The 22,699-nt window shown below is 41.1% G+C and overlaps 1 protein-coding gene across 5 annotated transcripts in view; it reads right to left on the bottom strand.

The window, feature by feature from the left end:
• Nucleotides 1–22,699, bottom strand: part of Dync1i1 (dynein cytoplasmic 1 intermediate chain 1) — a 317,505-nt gene that overhangs the window by 7,906 nt on the left and 286,900 nt on the right. For all 5 annotated transcript variants that reach the window (XM_041675567.1, XM_041675566.1, XM_041675568.1 and 2 more), the window contains 2 exons: nt 13,372–13,512; nt 9,305–9,430 (listed from right to left, as the gene is read on the bottom strand). In XM_041675567.1, coding sequence (XP_041531501.1) covers nt 9,305–9,430; nt 13,372–13,512 — 267 coding nt within the window. The remainder of the gene's footprint in view (nt 1–9,304; nt 9,431–13,371; nt 13,513–22,699) is intronic.

Genomic DNA, 22,699 nt, shown 5'->3' with positions numbered 1-22,699 from the left:
GAGAAATTAGCAGCTAAGATAAATTTAGGATGTAGGCAAGGGTACTGGAATCTGGAGGTTTCTGCCTGTGGAGAAAACAAAAGCAAACCAAACAACAGCTGAAGAAGGAAGAACGAATTCCCCAAGAAGTGACGATGACCTTGCTTGCACTTGTATTGAAATCATACCAGCCTCCTGTCTTCTGAAATTGTGGAGCGTTATTATTTTGTCTACTACCAGGGACAATCCATTTCTCAGCCCAAAGGACGAGAAAGTGCTGGAAACAATGGCTGACGTACCATGATGGAAAATAAACTTTCTAAACTCCAATCGCCTCTCCATAGTACAAAAGATCAAGAAAGAGCCAGGGAAGCAAGGGAGGGAGCTCCAGCCAAGCCTCTCTCCACATTAGCTGGCTAACGACGCAGCTTCCTCCCCCGATGTTATTGACTATAGGTTTTCAAGTAAATTCCTAGCAACCACTGAATCTAAGCAGTTTTGACAAAAAGAAAGCTTATCGCTAAACACCTTAAAAACATTTACCAAGGTAATAAAAGAAATGTCATTTCCTCCTACTGAATGTTTGGGCATAAAAGAGGGTTTTTTTTTATAATGCAGTTCATGATTTATCATATCTATAGTGTCCAAAAACAGCACAATGGGAAAGAAGCGTTTTCCCGTGGTTTGACAACTGTTTGAATCAACTGTTAGGTTTTCACTGCACTGGTCGCCAACTGCTCCCTTTTAAAGGCACAGGAGGAAGATCAGGACAATGATGGGGAGGAAGGACAAACGCTCCTTTCAAACTGTTCAAATATAGTTAACTTTTCTGTGTCTACCAAACTACACTCAATTTTGAGGCTGCATTCTGAATGCTTTGTACAGTAACGTTTTTGCTTAATTTCCACCCAAATTTTGCCTCAGGAATCATTCTTCTGTGTTTATTGAATTGCTGTTTGGTGACAGACACTGTGCTGGACCTGGACATGGCTCCGGGCATTTCTATGGACTCAGTTCTCCAAAGGTCACAAAAACTTGAAGGATAAATTTGATAGTCAAATGAGGGTTGCTAATGGGATTTCTTCTTAGGTTAAAAAAAAACCTTGTCTAGTCTTCATGATACTAGATACTAGAAGGTGTTCCATTTCTATCCAAGGGAGCTTAATGCCAAGATCAATAAGGATAAGTATTGGGAAATGACTACCTTGTCATCAGGAGAAAGGGCTTAGGAATGGGTCACTCACTGATCTGTTTTTATCTACCTATTAGATTAAAGGTAGAGGCACAAGATTTTTTTCTATAGTAGTAGAGGGCTGGATATGACTTACATGATGCATAATTAATGCATTTTAAGTAAAAAATGTAAAGTAAAAGATGCTGTGAGAGCCGATATTCTAGTAAATGTATGTAAACCTTCCTTAACGAAGGAAGATCGCCGTTCATTTTTCCTCCTTTTCCAAGTCTAACCTATGTGATATAAACATTCATAGATAAGCACTCATAAACTCATAAGAAGATATTTCTTTTCATATTGTATTTTGGATATGTCCCTGACCACACACACACACACACACACACACACACACACACACACTTAACTTGGTTTTTTTCCAGAGCAGTATTAACTCTCTCGTCCCTGTGGGGCACAACTTTACCCTGGGCTTTTGTAAGGTATGATTTGAGGCAGGGGCTGTCCTCCACACTTCTTTAAGACAAAATTTAACAGTTTTGAAATTATAAAGCTCATAGAATTTGTCAACGATAAAAGTTTAACACAGTAACATTTGTTTCAGAACCCAAACAGGCATTGACGATGACAGTGTGAAGAAACCACAGAAGAAAAATGAAGACGGCCAATTGTCCAAACTGCCTTTTGCTTCCGGAGGTATATGTTCATAAGCCACTTATTACTACAGTGATATTGAAAATTAGCATGCACTCTTTAATTTGGTGTTCATAAAATTAGACACTAGGGCTTTCTTTTCATTTAACCATTCATAACACATAAAAGTCCTAAGTGTTTTTGTGTCAGTTTTGAAAACAATGTGGCTGAAAAGATATTAATACTTTAAGTCCATTTTCATAAACCAATGCTACTTCAATAAACACACTATTTATATAGTAATTAATCTAATCATGATCCCGGTCTTTTTCATATATAATTACCAACTGAAAGTCGCTGCTACCACACTGCCTATAAAATAAGTAATTATAACATTAATTGGAACTGGAAATACTGCCTTTTCTTTCTTAAATTAAGCACTTTCCTCAGAAGAAATCAAGTTAATACTAAAATTATAATTATACATTTTACTCAACTTATTTTTAAACACATGTAACTTACTATGACAAAGAAATGAATTAATATATTAATCCAGAGTGGCTGCTTTCCTAGAATTATGTTTAGTAGAATCTCCAATTTGCCATACAACTAAGCTTTTGTGTTCTTTGACTTCATTGCACGGCTCTGTGGCTCTCGTACTAAAAAATTTATGAGAAATCTGAAAAGTTCAGCCACAAACCCCAGTGTTTATCAAATGCGTAGACGCTTGTGAGAAAACTTGATCTTTAGATTGCCAGCCTTTATCTGGGTGCTTGGTGCCATGGAAGGAATGGTCCCTGTCTTTCCCTTATTCGTGGTGAAGGGAAAACCAAAGGAAGTGTTTGGCTTCGGCTAAAGCATCTAAAATTGCTTCTCCATCAAAGAAGGCAGTGCTTGAGAGGGCTGTCGAGAGCCTAGCAAGTTGCAGGCCCACTTTCTTAATGAGAAACACCAGCGCTCAGATGGCCATAACCAGATGTTCTTAAGTGACACCAGCTCTGCCCTGCTCTCCTGGAAACTGCCAGAGCCCAGCTGTCACCCAAGCTCTTCTTGAGCTGGGGACAAGAGCGACCACACCGCTCCCTTCATCCACAGTCTTGGTCGTGAGGAAGCACAGGTTTGCCTCACCAGCCAGGTTTCATTTTAACTTTCTGTTTGACAGTCTGTCAACCCAGTTCCCAAGGAGAGCAGTTATTTACACAAAGACCCGTGCTGCTTCTGAGAATCACGTACCCTGCCCTATTGAAAATGGGGAAGAGCAAACAGTTACTGTTTCGTATAATCCACTGGAAAAACAATGTTGATTTGATATCTTTCAAGCTCTGTTCAACTCCTGGCACTTCTGTCTACCAGGTTTTACTGTACTAAATGCTATTTATGACTAACTACAAGAGAAACATCTCATGGATTATTATTATTTTACTATTCTTGTGGACTGTGCAAAAGTTGAAAAAAATGTTTTCATTTTTCTTTCTACAAGCTCAGCCACTGAGCTATATCCTAAACCGTGGAAACATTTTTAAATAATTCTTAGACATAATACCTTCGTCACTGTTTTAAAGTTTATCACGTTGGTCATTTTTCCTTTTGGGATTCTGAATATGCTTTTGAATCTATTTTTTCATTTCCATTTAAAAATATTTAGACAGACACTTAAGATCACATTTATTGTTTTAGCAATAACATTTGATATACATATTCAAGTGCATTTTTCTTCTCAAGAACTTTTCGGTACATTTAAATATATTGGCAAATGTACTATTTTTATTGAAATTTGTAATGATCTAACTGCTGTTATTATGGCCCACGAGTAGTCATATCATATGAGTTATTTGTAATGTTTCAGTTTAAATTTAAAGATTTATGTGTGTTCCTATTTATTAATTGGTCAACAGGAAGAAGAACACAGCTAGAGTGAGAAGATTTGCTTTTCCCATAAACCACAGCTTTTAGGTGATCATTTTATTTTGCAAATCCTACTTTAAGCTGAAAATTATTTTGAAATTTTGTCATCTGTGTAGTATAAAAATGTAATCAGGGATTTGAACGCTGCATGTATTTATTATCACAACTGAAAACAAAATCTTCTCTGGAAGAGGTTAATGGAAAAAGAAATAACAGGAGGTGGAAGGCAAACGGCTTCTTTGCAAAGCAAAGCTGCAGACAGCATCCTAACTAATTCAGATAAGCAGCAAACATAGTTGTTAGGGGATATTCATGACAGCCGCATCCGCCAGCCGGCACTGAAGCATTAACAATGGCGGCGGGCTTTCCAGAAAACACGTCTGCAAGACAGACAGGTAGATATGCTGACTATCAATCATGAGGACATGCGAATAATTCTATATACACTAGCCCATGCGCAGTGAAAGTCGGTTGTATATATATACGTGTGTGTGTGTGTGTGTGTGTGTGTGTGTGTGAAAAGCCTTCTATCCAGTAATGGAACTGTGGTAGCTAAGCCATTTTTAGTTTTAAATTTGTAAACTAGGTGTGTTCACATATCATTAGGGAAAAAAAAGAAAAACTCCTGCAGTTTTCAAAAGATCTTTATGAGTATATTCTAATATAAACACATCTGAGGTTATATTTAGGCTTAATTTATGACTTGTTATTTTATCCGTGTTCTAATTAATGGAATGAGACCCTAGAGCGCCAGAGTGGATCAATCCCATCTGGCAATGTGGAGATTTCTCAGACTGTAGTCAAAAGCTAGGCCTCTCTCTTTCTTTCTTTCTTTCTTTCTTTCTTTCTCTTCTTCTTTTCCTCCTTCTCTTCCTCCTCCTCCTCCTTCTTCTTCTTCTCTCTCTCTTAGGTTTTTTTGAGACAGGGTTTCTCTGTAGCTTTGGAACCTGTCCTGGAACTAGCTTGTGTAGATCAGGTTGGCCTAGAACTCACAGAGATCCGCCTGCCTCTGCCTCCTGAGTGCTGGGATTAAAGGCGTGCGCCACCACCGCCCAGTAAGCCCAACTTTGTTTATAAGCCTAATTAACAAAAAAATTGACCTTTTTTTATTTTATTTCTGTGTGTGTGCAGTTGCTCTAGGAGACCTGGAATGGGTGTCAGATCCCCTGGATTCAGAGCTCCAAGTAGTTGTGAGCAGTTCGATGTGGGTGCTCAGAATTGGACTTGGGTCCTCTGGAAGAGCAGCAAGTGTTCTAACTGCTGAGCCATCTCTCCAGCTCCTTTATTTTAGAGTTCAGAAATTTTAAATGGTCCATGAAACCACTGTCTACTTAAGTGATTTTTGAAAGCATAAGTAGAATAAAAATTACAACCAAATAATAAAAAGGGGGCTCTTTGTCTTGCAGTGGATTTGCATTCTATTTATGCTAATGGAAGTTAAACACCTGTTCCGAGAAGGAACAAGACCCCTATCTGTGAAAATCAATACGTGCAGCAGATTTCCAGATAAAATGCTGAAGTCAAACAAGCAAGAACGTGTGCTACACAAACACAGCACCAAGCCCGAAAACATGACTGGTTTCTGTTTGACTTCCAGAGTTACAGGCCCTGAGATAATTCAACCTGTTGATTTCTGTGAGCTCATATGCCACTCTCTGTTTACCTCCTCACAAGTCCCTAATAAATTGCATCAGTAAATCTGGATTGAGCCACAGCTATCATCGTACGAGTCACGAAGGATAATTGTCCATAATCGAGAAGGCCATGATCACTGGGGCTGTGTGCTGGGACTCCCTGCCGCAGCTGGCGCCTCAGCTGGGGCACACGAAGCAGATGGTTGTTAGCAGCTGGTGCCTTCCCACCTGGCCTAGATTGGCATTGCTGCCAATGGTGTTCGCAGGAAGTTCCTCACCGTGGGGAGCACAGTGGTGACTCACCCCACCCTGCTTCATCTGATAAAGCAGGCATTACAGAAGTCTTCCCCCCCAAGACATTATACTTTAAAGTAAATTGGTTGTAGGATGGAAATGAGGTTGCGGGCAGGAGTCACAGAACACTACCTTGTCTTAAGCCCTTGGAGGGTTGTCATCTAGAATCTTCTAATGTAAGACATGGGCGGTAAGATTATACAGCATGCACTCTCTTTTACCACGTTTCTAGAGATCCCCCCCCCACCCCCAATGATCTACGTGAGAGACAAATCTTTTATTTCTGATTTGTCTGATGGTCAGTTTCTCGGGAACAGAACAGACTACATAACATTCAGGGCCTGTCACGAAACGACACTATGGAGCATTTTGCTGACAAGTTTCTTTCCCAGCTGCAAGACAATGACAATAGAGCATTCAGCTGAGCTGGGGCTCTGAAGCGCAGGACTCTGAGGCTGCGCGAGCCCCACGCCAGTGTAGCAGCTGCACGGCAGAACAAGATCTTCACACAAGCTAGCAGCTGCCTTCCCTTCTCCAGTCTCAGAGGTCTGGGGCAAACCAACCCTGGAGAAGGATGCGAGAGGGCTTCTCACAGACAGACACCTCTTCCGTTCACAAGGCAAACTGATCAGCATGGAGGATTCTGGAAACTATCATTCACATTCTTGCACAGACTGCATCTTAAGAGTTATCTAGAAGTGTTTTATCTTTTTCCATCAAGGCTTTCCAAATGCCAGCATGACCCTGGTGAGGAATTCAGCTTTAATGAGGACCAGAGGACTGATTTTGAATGCTGATCATGGCACTACAACCTACTGACAATTGGTTCTCAATGCCATGTATTTTACTTCTTCCTCTATATTTGTTCTATTTAAATTGCTTCCTGCTTAGGCTCTTTTCCCCTCATCAGCGATGTACCAGCTTTGGATTTGACCTCTAATTCTCAGCGGGCTGGCTAGTCTGGAAAGCACCCCAGATGGCTCTCCGCTGTGGAGGAGAGTGAGGAGGCTGGGAGGGCCCTGTTTGGAGGCATCCTTTCATCCTAAGTCCAGCGATGCTCGGTCAGTTCCCGGCTAAGGAATGGTGTCACAGTTATTACAACAATGGCAGAAGCTGCCCAGGAGACATCTACCATTTCTAGAAAGTAGGCTTCAGCTAAGCCTCCACTGTAAGAAGATTCCATCTTTCCTCAGTCCTTGGTGCCTCAACAGTGGTGGTCTCCAAAGGTTTAAAGCAAGCTTACAGAGGACAGAAAGGAGGGAGAGAAATGACCCTTCACCTTAGAAAAAAATATAAGATACTTTACAGAAACACTTAGGAAAAATGATAGTTAGTCTAAATGACGTTGTTAAGTCTGAGCTAACCACTGCTTTGTGTATGATCAAACAATACAGAAAGAATCATTCAAGTGTTGAAGCCTAGCCTAGTTCTCACTCATTCAGAGAAGGGCTGAAAGACTGTAACATTACCTACACTCAATATAATGGTATATTCCCCTTTCTTCTCCTAGTAGTGAATTTGTAAGGATAAACAACCCTCCAAATTGTTTGGCCTATTATATGTCGCAGGGATTTTTCTATAGCCTGTCTAGACTCCAGACAATAGGCAAGACTGGCCTATAGCTGCAGACATTTCTTCAGTCTGTAATATCACTTAGAAAAGCAAGGGCAATAATACAAAAATGAAAACCAGCCCGCCCTGCAGTGTGATAGTAGACATAGGAGCATAACAACAGTTCACAATTTAGAGATGATGATAGTGGCCTAGAAGGAGTTGGGCAGCCATATCAGCTGAAGCAACTTCTGTAAAATCACACACACTCCCCAGACTGAGTCACAGTTTAGGCATTCTAGTCACAAACTATCAATAGGTCTCACTGCAGAAAATGATGTCTATGTTACTGGCTTCTTTTTCTTTGGGATGTATCTACCACCTAGGTAATAGTTCTGTACGTGTGGACGTCTTTCAGGAGTCCTTTATAAAATGAACCAGATCACTGGGCTAGCTAGCACACAGGGCTAAAAGAACTAGTGTACCCCCTAAAAAGAGCATCACGCATTTGAAGGAGACAAAGAGTTTGAATGTTTCATCTCTATTCTGCTGGTTTTGGACCTTTTTTCCACCTTTATTTTTCTCCCCAAATAACAGTTGTTATTAAGAAAGAAAAAAAGAAAGACATGCAAGTAGGAGAGAAAAATAAGCCTTGTTTAAATTTTCCATTACTTGTTTCTTTATGTTTTAGGAAACAGCTCAACAAATATTTGTTTTGTTGCTCTGTCTTAGGCGAAAACCGTGAAAAAGCACATCCAACATAAAGAATCCTCATCGCAGACAATATGACTAGGAAACCATGGGTAATAAATATTTTTGACTTGAAGATCAGTCTCTTTCCCAGACTCCAAGCTGCGGGGCACCTGGCCATCTGGATCTTCACCATGCAGACCCGTGCTGATAGTCTCTGCCATTTTGGAAGTTTTAACTTATAGCAATCAGGAGTAACCATGGCAGGGACAAGAGACTAAATACGGGACAAGCAAGAGACGCTCAACTGTTTTACTTGGCCTTTCGCATGCTAGGATAGAAAGCCTCATCGCTAACCTCATGCAGTTTCTCTCCCCAGCTGAAATCTGAAAATGCCATCTGGCTTCCTTCAGCATAGTCAACTGTAGAGCACGATGCACCACGTTATATCATGTGCCATCCAAAGTGCCGCTGCTGGGATTGCCAAAGTCCCAGCATGCTGATGGGTGGAGCTATGCACACCTTTCTCACTCTGATCGGCTAAGCTAGTCCACCAGCTAGTCACAGAGGACTTCCCAGCCTCGGACTCTCTGCCTACAAATGTGGGCTATTTTCTCTCTGGAATGCAAATGTTAGATTCAAATTATGCCTATGTAACTTTATACAATTGCTTGTTTTTCCTGTATTTTTTTTTGTCTTTAAGGGAAAACAAAAATATAAACCTTAACCTCACCAAAAATCAAGTTTTTCCAACTCTTTCTTAAGAAGTAAAATAAAACATTATATATGTGTGTGTGTATATATGTATATGTTATATATATAATAGAAAAGTAAAGATAGGCCACAAATTCAATTTTTTTTTTCTGGAGTAAGAGATGCATTATTTTTCACAATGATACATCCCATGATAGTTACTTACTTTACATATCATACAATATGACATACCAAAATCTCACATGGTAATGTCAAAAATGGTATAAAATTTTATTAATCTCAGCCTTCTTAATTGGCAACGCTATACTTAAGTGCTGTGGTTTTGATTCAGCACACCAACTAACTACAACTTGACTTTCTCAGAGTAAACGGCGAATTCCAATTTCAATCTTAACACTATGAGTTTGGTGAGCTTTAGTGTGTCTTCTCATGCTTCCGTATGGTAAACGGGGAGTTTCCACAGCACAAATAGGAGGAGTCCAGATCATTAACTAAAGTGTGCTGTGCATGGAGACACAGGCCAAATTAGACCCCAAGGAGCTGTTAACAAACTCCCCCTGAAGTCAATGGAAATTTGCAAACACAATTGAGAAGATTCTTGTGGCCCAGAAAGTCTTGCTAATAATTTTGGTAGGTCTTTAAAGTAAATTCACAAGTCAATCTTCTGTCCACAAATTAAACGATAAAAAAAAAATAGAACATCACAAATATGTACCTCTCCAACATCGTAGATCCAAATGCGGCCTTCTGAGTCCCCAACAGCAACTTCCTTGCCACCTTGAGCCCAACGGACACGGTTTAGGGCAGATGCCCCCTCAATGGCCACGCTTGCTGTTGGCACCTGCCGAAGGGGTTAACGACACAAAAAGGAATATGAATATAAATATACTAATCGACAGCGGTGTGTTTCTCTCCATGAGTCACAACTGCCTTCCTGTGCACGAAGCCACATCCATCCCCTGCACCAGAGTGAAAGAGTCATTGTTCTAGAATCATACGCTCCACTGACTAGAGGGGTAGATAGGAGAGAAGAACGGGAAAGGGAAGGAGGGACATTCTTTCCCACAGTAAAGGAAGCCGGCGGTAGACATCTCTGTCCAGATCTCATCAGGTGTCTGTCTAGCTCATGCCACACTTGACCATCCGATTCTGTGGGCTGCGTCAGGGAGAAAGAGGTCTGTGTTTACATGGACCGAGGACAAAGGGCGAGGGTCCGGGGGAGAACGGTAAATTACTCAGATGACACGATTCTTCATGAAAACGTGAGCAATGCATGCTCTGATATTCAGCCATTTATCAGCCTCACCAGGGAGTGGAGGATCAGAAGGAAAGAGGTGTCAGGTAGAAAGCTTCAAGGGACTTAATTCTCCTCTTTCCTCTTTTCATTTTTTCTATCTTTCTCCAGGTGGCAATACCACAATAGATACAAAGATGGTCTATAACTTTGGCCCTGCCCTTACAGTGACAACCCTGTTAAAATGTAGCTATTTATGTGTGTGATCCTTTTAATAAACCCTGGAAATCCAGAAGCACTGAAAACTGGGCTAATAATCACGATTACAGTGAAGCAGCAGGGCTGAAACAGAACCTGCAGTCATTTATTTATTTAGTGCAAGAACCTTCGTGTGTGGAGGAAGGATTTTGAGTGAACCAAGCCCTCTTCGGGTGTGTGTGCTCTGTCTTTAAGCCTGGAGGTTTACAGCTGTTTAGAGCGCCTGGCCTTGTGTAAGGAAACGGCAGCACACCATTAAGAAAGAAAATGGTACATGTTAAAAGAGAAAGGGAAAAATGATTAAGAGAGGGCCACCGAGAACATCTCCTGCCACTGCGATTCACCAACATGGAAACACAACGTGTACTGTGGCCTAGCACCCCAGCGTTCAGCTGCTCCAAGGACCGAAACCATCTGTTTACGTGAAACTCTTGAGCCAATACCTGTCTTCAAAATAGCAATAAAAACTCTATCATATGTAAGAATCTATGTTTAAACTTCATCTTGAAATCAATAAAAATTCTTTTTACCTGCTTAAATCATTGCATGTCAATTGTGAACAAAAATGTAAAATGAAAATCCCCAGCTCATTTTTTAAAATACCCAGTTTCTAACCATAAAGGTAGCCTGCTGTGCAAGCTAGAGTCTGAATTTTTAACCAAACCTTGCAAAGAATAAAAACAATGTGAATTTAGATCAACTATGATTCTGTCAATACACTTTATTATTAGTTGTGCTACCCTGAAAACAAATTCCTGATTCAGCTAGAGAACCTTCAGAGTTTACTTTTAATACTGTAACTTAGAAGGATCATACAGGGTTTTCTATGTTCAACATCAGATTTTACCTTGGATAATCTAAAAGCTGAGTAAAATGCTTAATCTTCATATAAACATATCAAAAAATACTCAAAAAAAACCCCTGACCTTCTCATATAGTTAAAACAATGCCTAGCATGTTTCTAAAGAAATCAGTTTTCTTGAAATGAAAGTCATAAAGCAAGCTAAAGTCTATAATATTCAAAATGCTTTCTTTTCATAGCTGTTATAAAAAATAGAATAGGGTACCACAGCCTGTAGTATATGCTAACAATTAATGAGTGAATGAAGAACAAAATATGTCTGCATTAATCTAAGGGGTAAGAGAAGGTCACGTATGAACAAATGTGTACTAAGATAATCTGATGTCCTATGCATGTGTCTTGCCTTCAACTTTGATTTCCTAAGTATTCTTGTATCCTTTTGGAACAATCATTTTAATTGCAAATAAAAGATGTATATAGCACAAATTACTAACCAGTAAACGCCAGTCACATCAAAGGTAAATTCAAGCCATTTTTACATAGGAGCATCAGGTACAACTTAGTTTAAAAGTATAATTTGTAGAACAACAAAATAGACTGGAAATTGAGACTCCTCAGTCTTTTTTTTTAAATAAATCTATTTTCTATTTCCTAATCTGACTTATACCTGAAAAATATTACTCAGCTGGCCTGATGATGAAGATGCCAGGAGGGCTTTAGAAGCGTGAGGTCCTGGGTTAGAATCAGACTCCGTGTATTGTTACTGTCACTGTGATGCAGAACCACGTTCACTATAAAACCCAACTGTATGTGTGACCAACCCTGATTTTTTTAAATGTTAACCATAAAACTCTTCTGCATTTCTCTCTCGGACACCCACAGGAAGAGACGCAATGTCAAAGCACCACTTTCTCTTTCTGTCAAAGAGCAAACAGGCAAACAAAACCCCACAAAAGTTAGACGGTACGGAGGGTGCAGACACCCCATCCCTTCCTGCGCACTGGAGCCGAGTGTTGTGCAAACATCACCTCAGCTTGGCCTGCTCTCTGATACAGCAAACTCCCGAGTCAATCTGGAAAGCGTTTGTGTTTTGGTTGCTCTGGGTGAGTTTCTCGTGGCAAATAGAAGCAATATGATTTTAATCAACAGTGATGAAAGACTTTGGGAAGCCATTACAACGTAAGGTAATAGCATTTTACTATTAGAAGCAAGGATGTTATAAACATTTCAACATCCCCAATGATGGGTGTCCCACTCATGCCGTGTGATTGGATTCAAAGATGCCTCATTACATAACCTCCCCGGCACACAGTTCTTGGAGGGAAAAGGGAAAAGGGGCTGTAAGGAAGTACTTTAAGAAGGTCGCTGTTTGGTGATAGGTACAGGGATCTGTGCCCTTCAAGATACCCAGATGCAACACCACCTGATGGAAATTTCCATGCCACCTCCCACCAAAAAAGAAAAAAAAATCCTAGCTTTGTGCGTTCCTCCTTCATGTCCTCCAGCTGTAGGGTCCTTAATTAAAAAGGCCGAACAGCTTCCTGCTCCAAGCACTTCAAAAGACTCCTTTCCCTGACATGTACCTCCTACCATGTGTTCTCTACCTGGACATCTGCACTTCTGGAGAGCTCTCTGGACCAAAATCCAAGAAGTGATGCAGTGGCCATTTTAGGACACGTAATATTCATTCATAGGACAAGTCCCCCCCCCCCCCCAAGAACAACAACAGAAAAAAACCCAATGGCTCTGACTCAGACCCCAGTAATCTTGAGGGACTGAAAAAAAAGGAACAAAGCAGATGACATACACTTTAAAAATAATCATTTATCAACTTTTCTAAGAAATAGGCTTTTTTTTTTACATGTGAATGACTTGTTAAAATGTTAAAATCCCACCTTAAAAATTTTGTCTTTTGCATACATTTTCAAAGTTAGAAACTACTGCCTTTGAGTTCAATATTGTAGACAAGAAATGTTTCCTTGGTAAAAATTAAATGAATGGATGATCTAAGCAGAAAGCAGGAGAGAGAATCATCTTGTATGGAGTCTAAACAGAAATTGTACAAACACCCAGCAGTGACAGAGTAACCAACCCTGTTTCAATAATCGGATCTAAAAACAGCATCAACCACAACTTTCTCTTCCAAGTGTCTGCCAATAAAATTATTTCAACACTATGTGCCCTCTCCCTTGGGAAAAGGTATGAATACACCTTGTGCTGTTTTTTTTTTTTTAAAGTGTGTGTGTGTGTGTGTGTGTGTGTGTGCAGTGTCAGTAATTGTCTAAGATTTTCCATAGGTGAGCGATGAAATGACATGGTGTTTTGGGCAATGCATCTGCTGGTGGGTGGGGGTGGGGGCGATGGGCTCAGCCCAGAGGCCATTGGAGGGTCTGTCCACAAAAGGTCGTTTTTTGCAGCAAGAATCAGACTGCAGAGTGGTCCCGGTTGCCCCCTCCCAGCCCCGGGCCCGGACGCCTGTGCCGCTCACCTCGGTGTCACTGTTGAGGTTCCAGAGGTCCAAGCGCCCCATCCCGTCCACGCAGGCAAAGAGCGCGGGATGCACAGGGGACCACATGACATCGTACACATAGTCTGCATTGTCTTCAAAGGAGTAGAGCGGCTTGTTGTGCTGTAAAGCAGAGAGACCGTGAAGACTTAGTGGCGCTGCCGCCGCCTCGGGCTGTCTAGAGAGCCTAATTAAAAACTTTGCACATTCACCAAGTGTCATAAAACTTCCCGAGATGAAAGTCCTCGAGAAGGTGAACCAGAGCTTTAATGTGACTACAACTGTCCAGTGGCATAAATAAATCCCGGGGGGTGGGGGATACTCTGAATGGGCCCGGGGCCGGGACCCGCGGAGTGAGGCGGTTTCAGACACAGTTGTAAGCGACATTCCAGACAGGTGGACGCGACTGCCATTAGCCCGGAATTCTTGCCGGGCCAAGCTGTGCAAGTCGCAGGGAGCCTGAACCCAGCAGTGGTCCGGGGGGCTTGGACCCGCTGGGATGCTCCGAAGTTCGGGCGGTCCCTGGGAGCCCTGCTTCTGCACCGAAGGCAACGTCTGCCACCTCGTGGTCCTCGCTTGTCGCTGCAGCAACGGCGGCCACTTCCAGTCCAACTGCAGGTCAAATTCATATTTTAACTCTTCCTTTGAGGCGAGGAAAGGGAACAAATACCTGTAAGGGGTTTCAGCTTGGGGTTTCAGCTTTTAGAGAAAAGTGGGAATCTCGCCATTGGAGATCCTAACCTCCCTAACCTTCAGGGTTAGTTTACCTGAACCAAGTGGAACGACGAAGCTCATTGTAGAACCTCTTAACTTACACAGAAAATATGTCATCCTTTCTAAATCACTAAGGATTTCTAAGACCCCTAAAGTTGATGTTCTGAGTGGAAACACTGAACATTCTTCCACTGCATACAAATGCCTCCACTCCAGAGGGATATAATAAATTAAAATGGCACACTTGATTTCCAGAGAATATTGTCACATCAAAATAGCACAGAAGTCAGAGGCAAGTTTGAAAGTACACCAGAAATAAAACGTAATTGGACTTTATGAATTATTCATTCCATCTGGCTTGTCTTATTCTAATTTCTGCATAATGGCTTTACTAATCCCTGATCAATTAATGTAAAATGAAATTTAAATGATAATGAAAGCCCCAGAGATAAAAGAAATTAACTATTCTTATATCCTCTGACAGAAATCTAAACAATGGGAATTTTCATCTTCTTCCTCCAGTCAGCTGTCTGTAGTCGCTTCTCCGACTCTGTGGAATGCCTACACAGGCCAGGGTGGTGAGCTCAAGAAGAGATAACATACAATATAACAATCAAATCCTTTCTGCTTCGGATATTCAGACACATCTGTAGGGAATCAGCTCCAAATATCAGAGCGAACCGCCAATGTGTGCTGCCTCTGCATGCAGAATGCCCACAATACACGCTCTGAAACTGAAGTGGAGAAAATCCGTGAAAACCCACAGTACAGGCTCTGAAACTGAAGTGGAGAAAATCCGGGAAAACCCACAGTTCTTTAACCTAAATATAACGCAACAATTTGTTATGGCAGTAACTATAATTGATTTCTTTCCATTATTTGCAGTTTCTTGACATTTAAAAGTCACTGGTTTGATGAAAACAAAATTTAGATAGCTTAAAGCAACACAGTTTGGGCTAGTGGGTGTGTGTGTGTGTGTGTTTGTGTGTGGTTGGGTTTGTGTGTGTTTGGAGTGTTTCTATAAAAGATAGATGTACCAAATTTTTAACTTCAAAAGTATTTGTGAGAGAGTGTAATTTGAAAAACAGTATCTGCCATTGAAACACCAAAAAGGAACAGACTAGACATTTGTCTTATAGTCCTGCATATTATTACTCTATAATTTTTATATACAAAAATATTCTAAATCTCATGTCTGAAATATGATTAGAAGCCAAAATTATTTGCTTATCGGCTACTTACTTATATCTTCCTCTCAATGTTTGGATTACATAATTCAGACTTTTTCCAGAAAATCCAGGTATCAATTTACTACACAATATTATAATTGTATCATTTCCCTTATATACATTAAAAATAATTTTTTGATCCTTCCCTGACAGATGTGTATATTACATTCTCTTTGCATAAGAAAAAAAATGTTACAACAGATTCTTGATTTTCCAGCTAGCTGGCCACTATTTGTTGGAGAGCACAACACCCTTCTTTTAAAGTCAACGGTGGCTAAGACAAACGTGTTTTAAGATTCTCGAGTCCTCTCCCGTTCATTCAGTCGATAGTACACCTAAGCACACAGAATTGTGGATATGGGTACATGTCCAAGCATACAGTAAACACACAACACACCTGCCGTTATTGTTGTGATCAGTGAAAACCCCTCCCAGCTTTAGACCGTCACTCTCCCGGGAGTTGTCACCAGAAGACACGACAATCTCCGGGATAAGCGATTTTGTTAATTTTTATAGTATGTTTGTTCTTTTTCTTTCTGATATTTTCTTTACTGAGAAGTTCAGGAAAAAGTGGAGTCTGTTCTGGAGACATCACTTTCGAGACATCTGGAAATAACTTCCCGTCTTCATGCCACTCACCTCAGCTTTGCCCTGCTCGTCACCTTGACTGAAATGCTGCTATTCTTTTTGCCTTTCCACAGCTTCTTCATTCCCTTTAACCTCCAAGGCTGAGCCTTCTATTATAAAAGTCACTGTGGAAGTAACGCTTGGCTGTGGTCGGTGTGTGCTCGGGAAAGGGAAAGAAGTTTCACATTTTCAAAGACTCTGTTCAACCTTGATAAATAAATTCATAGGTCAGGAAACTTACTGAACTCATTACTATACCATCTGGGCTCCTATCTACAGACCAGTAGGTCCCATGTCCTGCACAGGCATAAAATGCAGGTACAGAAATGCCACTTGTCCACTAGTATTATTTTGAATAGTAATTACACTTTGTTCAATAAGTTATTTCATCATTCTATTTCATTTTGTCTCCAAGGATAACATTATTAATGATCTGCCTCAAATACTTAATGTATTAAAATGTATGTTAAGCATTAAATATCATGAAATATATTAACATTTTCATAAAAGACCTTGAAAGCATCTAATCCCAAGAACACTGCTTTTGAGTTTGCGAAACATAAATTTCAGAGCTCCCAAACTTTTTATGACTTACTAGGGCATGAGTTTTGATTTTAGAATACCACAGATTGTGAAAAGACGGTATGAGAACTAACATTGCCAATGTTGAGGAGGAGGCTCACGCTATCCTTGGTGTGTGTCAAAGTCACTGGGGCTTCATGATTTTAAACATTTCTCCAGAAAATACCTGAGGTCATTTAGTTAACTAAATATTGCTGCCCAGTGTGTTGCCATAAAAAGTGTTTGGCAAAGCAGTCAGATTTCACTAGACAAAAACCCCTTCACCTGTGTGTTTCCCTTTCAAATGGCAAGCTTAGCATTACCAATGTGCCAGCAAAAAGAGAAGGAAAATGTCACCCACAGCCTGTGCATGTGTGGCACATGCCACTGAACTAAAACCTCGACCCACTAGTTTTCTCTGGGTCTCCAGGCGTCCCATTCCAACACAGCACATGAAGCTACGCAGCCCAGCTTGCTTCTAATTGTCTGATGTTCAAACAAAGCAGAGTGGCCGACTAGCACCAGCTGATGTGGAGGGCAGGAAAGAAGGTTTTCTGTGGACCAGGCTCCGCGCACATTGTCTGACTTAATCCGCATAAAATTTCTGTAAGGTAGATGGTGTTTATGGAAAAGAAAATTATAGCTCAGGAAAGTAAGCAGGCTGTGGAAGAGGGGAGGTCGCTTTTGGTCTCAGGATTTTTAGCTGTTAAGCACATCCTCTGTTTGTGAGCCCTCTGGGGCCCCTCTACCTCATCTTCAGTCTTCACACACACACACACGCACACACACACACACACACATGCACACACACACACACACTAACAAATCTGTTCTCCTGCTCTTTACCTCCCCACGCAATTCAAGCAATATTTACTAAGTGCACACTAAATGAGGTTTACAAATAGTTAATTATTACTGGCTGCTTTTTTTCCCTATCACAGTTATTAATATTACTGAGTATATCGCCCACACTTCTGAGGAGTGTTTTGGGGAGAAAAGAACATTCTCTCCTCCATGTATGACCAGGATGGCAACTGTTCTGTAGCCAGGATAGCCCAGCAAGAATCCAAAGAGCAAGAGCACAAAGACTCGACTCCGGTTCTCTGACTGGGGGCCTCTGGTGAGGACTACGAGGAGAGCAGCTGAAAGACAGGAGTAGCAACGCTAGGGCCAGTCATGAGAGATTGGGGGGGGGGGGGAGCACAGCATTTGGGTGGTTCACCTCATGCTTCTGAATGTCAGTTTTCTCTTGTGTAACATGGAAAGATGGTGCACTGATTGCTGGGTTCTCTGTGATCCTCGGACGTTTTTTGCCATGTGCTGTGGGACTCAGCAGCAAAGATGGAATGAAGCAGAGAATACAGAAAAGTTTGTTTTTCTAAAATGCTGTTCAGTGTTCAGTGGTACATATGATTACAGAATCCATCTTACTTGGTGTTCCTAGAATTTGAATCATGAGTTTACAAAAAACTTAAACAATTTTAAATGCTTTCCAAACTTTGCAACTTAGTAAAATAATAATGCAAAACTGAGAAATTCAAAATAATGGAAGTAGGTAGTAATAGCTTTCCTCGTTGATAACTGAAAAAGAAGAAATACAGAATTGGTGCTAGAGAGTTGGAAGAGTGAAATCTATTTAAAGAAACAAGACCTCCCGGTATGCAGCATTCTGCAGTGATGACTTGAGAACCAGGCTATGCTGTAGAGCCTACTCGGAACAACCAGGAGACCCAGCCGCCCTCCAACCTGCTAACTCAGAAACCATTTCCTGTTCTTGACACAGGCTGAGATGACAGAGACCAAAATGGCCATTTTCCTCCGTGTCCTTTGTCTCCCTCATTTATGGGGGACCTACAAGCATCCCAACAGAATTTAGTGTTCCGAAGGGTGGGGGATAGAAAGATTTGGGCTACAATATTCCCCAGTGGCCTCAAACACCATGCGTGGTTATTGAGGTTGGGCTATTTTCTAAATGACGAACTTTCTAAGCAGACATAGAAATGTGTGCCTGACCTGGAAACGCTTCTTTTGTTGGGGAGGGGGTATTTTTATAGGGGATACTATTCAGATAGTTAGGGCAGAGGACAGAAAACTAATAATACAGTTTCTAAGCCTGAGTTCTGAAGCTGAAGGAAAGGGAACAGATGCTACCTAGAAACAATATCCTCTTACAGGAGAAGGATGGCAACCAAGAGGAGTAATGCGAAAATCTCCTCCAACAACTGTTCTGTGGGTTCCTGTGAAGTCATTTAAATAAAGAGCCAGCCAGTTCTTCCAGGAAACATCAGAATGTGAGACCGCAGCATCGCTTTAAAAAAGAAAAAGCAACCAAAAGACCCCAAAACTTCAGGCTCACACAAAATGGATGACCCTACCATAAAAAGAAAGTGGTTTAACAAACAAATAAACCAAACTCACAAACCAAACCAAAGAAACCAGTGCTCTTGGACCCAGAGAGGTGTTGCAAGTTCAGTACCACCATTGGAAAATGTCGCGTGCAACTTAATTGGAGGCCCTTCGAATGCACCAAATGTTGCCTAGTCACCTTAACTTCTGTGGCTACTAGTAAATAGCAACACATACAACGGCTGTCTTCAGGTACAGGAGTTGATGCTTAGACAGCAATGCTCTGGGCAAATTATTCTCAAAAGAACATGTAGGGCAGGCCAGTTTGCTGTTTGGGGGCATTAACAAAAGCAATGCAGGGACTTGCGTTTGAACTAATTGATTTAAAACGATTTGAAGGGTGATTGTGGACATCCAGGAACCTGACGTTTGCCTCTGTCTAAATGTAGCAGCTACCTGAGAGCCGAAGCCACATGAAAGGCGTTCTTTGCGGCTCTGCCTTCCTCTTCAGCTTATTTGCATGGACGAATCCTCCTGATCCAGGAGGCGCCACCAATAAAGAGCCCAATTATCCATAAAAAAGAATGTACACATATTCACAGGTTTTGACTAGTAAGCGAGTGTTCAAAGCAACGGGGGAAGCTACGGGCTTTGCCTCATTCATGAAGGGAGTGTTTCCCACACTGATGTTTTTGTGAATGTGAGCTTGACCTCGAGGTTCTTTGAAACTGGGCTTCTAGAGGCACACATTTTATGGATGCAATGTGAAGACATTATGCAGTCGAGCTGTTCTTTCGAAGAGGAGGATTATGTCTCCAGCGCTGGGGTCAACTGAGTTGCTCCAAATTCCTTCAACAGCTCTTCTCTCAAGCCATATTCTCTTTCTCTTGGAGGAATTGTGGAGCAACAGAAGTCCCCTTTACTGGTGGCGTGTTTTCCAGCGCCATCACTACTACGGCTGAGGTGCTCCATATTCAACAGCATGGTAGTTAGGCCAAAGCATCCTGTAAGCCTACAAGGGTCAAGATGAGTAGGGAGTCCCAGAAGCATGGAGAGAAGATGGGAGTATCTCTATGAAGGATTGGAGGTGCAAAGGAGGAGAATGGACCCGACCTGGAAGCAGCTAGATCTGCTTGGTTAAATCTGTGTCTGGACACCATGAGGAATTAGAGAGAGAAAGGAGTCAGACAGTGTTTGCAGGCCTGAGTTCTGTTTCTTTATTATGACTTGCATGTCAAGTTATACAACTGTATTTTACTAGCTAGTAAGTTACACCGCAAACTATTTCCACTGAAATAGTTTTAAATACTAATCTTCACTTTAAGCCCTGAAGTTTGTGGCATTGATCTTACAAACTATTACAAATGTAGACTCTCTGAGGCAGAGTGTCAGGTAGCTGTGGCTGCACTGGGACTGACTGGGGAGCGGAGGATGACCCGGAACTACTGCTCCTCTGGTTTTACACAGTGCCAGAAGTGCAGCATCGAGCTTTGTGTTTATTCCAATTGACCTATATCATCATCAGTCCTATACAAATGCTAAAATCTATTCTTCCATAATTTTATAAACACAGATACAAACACACACATGCACACATACACATATGTAAAGCTCTAGAATTATATATCCCCATTAATCCCCTTTGCTCCCTTTACACTTCTGCTTAACTATTTCTTCTTCTCACAAAGCCCCCTCCTACTTTGATGTCTTTTAAAATTTTTTGGTGACCAGGCTATTGGCTGTATTCCTACAACACACAGTGTTTAACTAGGCTTGCTTACATGGATATGGGTGAGGACTTACTCACTTAAGCAACAATATCCCCTGCCCTCCTGCCACTGCCAATCCAGAAACTGTGAAAGTCTAGTAGCTCCGTAGGGAGTGGTGAGGGTTCCATGAATCCTTCCCCTGTTGCTGGTGCCTTTCTGAGAGAGGCTCAGTCTTGTGTAGGTAGTGGTAATATGAGTTTATAATGAATGTTTTAAATGTACAAATTAAAAAACATCAAATTCCAAATCTAGAACAATAGGTCCTACTTTGATTCCCCCAGTGTATTTATTTCTGAAATGTCTAAGTTGGTATTCATCAATTACCAAAACTAATCTGGTATTGATGATCTCACTGCATTTGAATATAGCATTTAAGTGTGTGAATGTGTTTGTGTGTGCGTGTTGGGCATATTTTCAGAGTAAGGGTGAAGTTTGATAGTTCATCTTGCTTATGTCTCCTGTATTAAATGTACTATACCTTTTGTGTAATACATAATGCTAATAGAGCTGACATATTTATTTCAATTTCAATGAGAATCAGAATGGAGAACCCTAAAAAGCAGAAGTTCAAAACATTCTGCTTGAGTTAGCCTTATCTTTGCAACAGATTTGATGACTATTCTATTCCCACTTAGCCAAACTGGAATTTCTTCTATTGAAGAAGCCAACATGAGCTAAACTTGAGGCCAACATGAGGTGACGTGATTCAGAACATTGGAAATAGCCAGGTGATCATTTGGATTACTTCCTGTTCTAGAGAGTTTGCAAAGGGAAGAGGTCACAGAAATCTGGTCAAGATAGACCAATATTTGTTTAATCTCACAACAGCTACTTTGGGGTAAAAATGAGTTCTAATTCATCTTTCAATATTAGATGTAAAATGGTAGTTAATGCAGGGGGTCTGGATGTGGGGGAAGCTTTAATTTTATAAGCAGCTAGCATGTATCTTCCCATACTCAACAATAATATTTAGAAAGCTATGCTTGAGAAGGTAATCTGTGCAGTAGAACATTAAAATACAGGCTAACATTGCCCTTCCCTTTGGTTGAAACAGTAACAGAAAGTATTTCCCAAGCCTTTACTTTTGCACAATGAGAAAGTCCAGCGAGCTGCGTGGATTTTAAGCCCCCAAAGTGTTTGCAGTTATGTGGATTAGTCACAGGTGTCTGCATACGTGTTCAGCAGCTCAAAGGCATGTGCTCACGAAGGAGTGCTGAGGAGTAGAATGACAGGAAGTGTGCATACAGGTTGAGTTGGAACATGGCTTTATGATTATGTCTGTGGTTTAAAGTATTCTGTATGGGTGAGCTTTTTCAAAAGGACGTAGCAAATGTGTGGAGTGGGACAGAATTTGGTGACAGCACAGGTAGTTTTTACCAAAAGCCAATTTTAATGTTTTTTTTTTTTTTTTGGTCTGGTTCTAAGAAAGGAGAGGAGAAGGGATAAAAAATGATGATAAAGATAAAAACAAACAAACAAAAAAACAGACATGGTTTGGCTTATGGAGTTTGCCAGAAAGACACGAAGAAGCCTTCGGACTTGTGGGGATGCTGTTTTCTGTTATCTGGCAAACTCTTACCAACCTCAGATAGTCAATTTTGCTTGTCTTGCTTGCAAAAGTTAAAACTTTAGTTTTGATTGTGTGTGTTTTCCTTCTGGTATTTTTGGTATTTAACAGCGCGGCAGCAGAAACACACATTGTTAAACGACACCATTTCAGAAGGCATTCACCCCACTCACAGACGCCCTAATTTCCTTTTACAAAGCACACACACCAGGTAGTGATTGTCTAAGAACAGAATGCAGGCTTTCTACCTTAGACAATCAGGAGCAGTCAAGATCTGACTCTGTTCTCAAGCACTAACTATCCAGAAAGGAGAATGGGACCTGAAATGAGTCCAAAGAAGATCATGTATCTGGAGACGCATTTTTATACTTTATTCTGAGAAGATCTGCTGCATCTTCAAGTTATGTATCTTGCAAAATTAAGAACAAACACTCAACAGAGAACTCTACCAAGAACAAGATGGCTACATAGCTCTTGCCTCCATCCTGATATCTGGT

Source organism: Microtus oregoni, unplaced genomic scaffold, assembly GCF_018167655.1.
Source record: "Microtus oregoni isolate MIOR12 unplaced genomic scaffold, Mior012 000026F_ref0000081, whole genome shotgun sequence".
NCBI classification, from domain to species: Eukaryota; Metazoa; Chordata; class Mammalia; order Rodentia; family Cricetidae; genus Microtus; species Microtus oregoni.
Note: the sequence above shows the minus strand (reverse complement) of the source record. Positions and strands in the feature narration are given on the sequence as shown.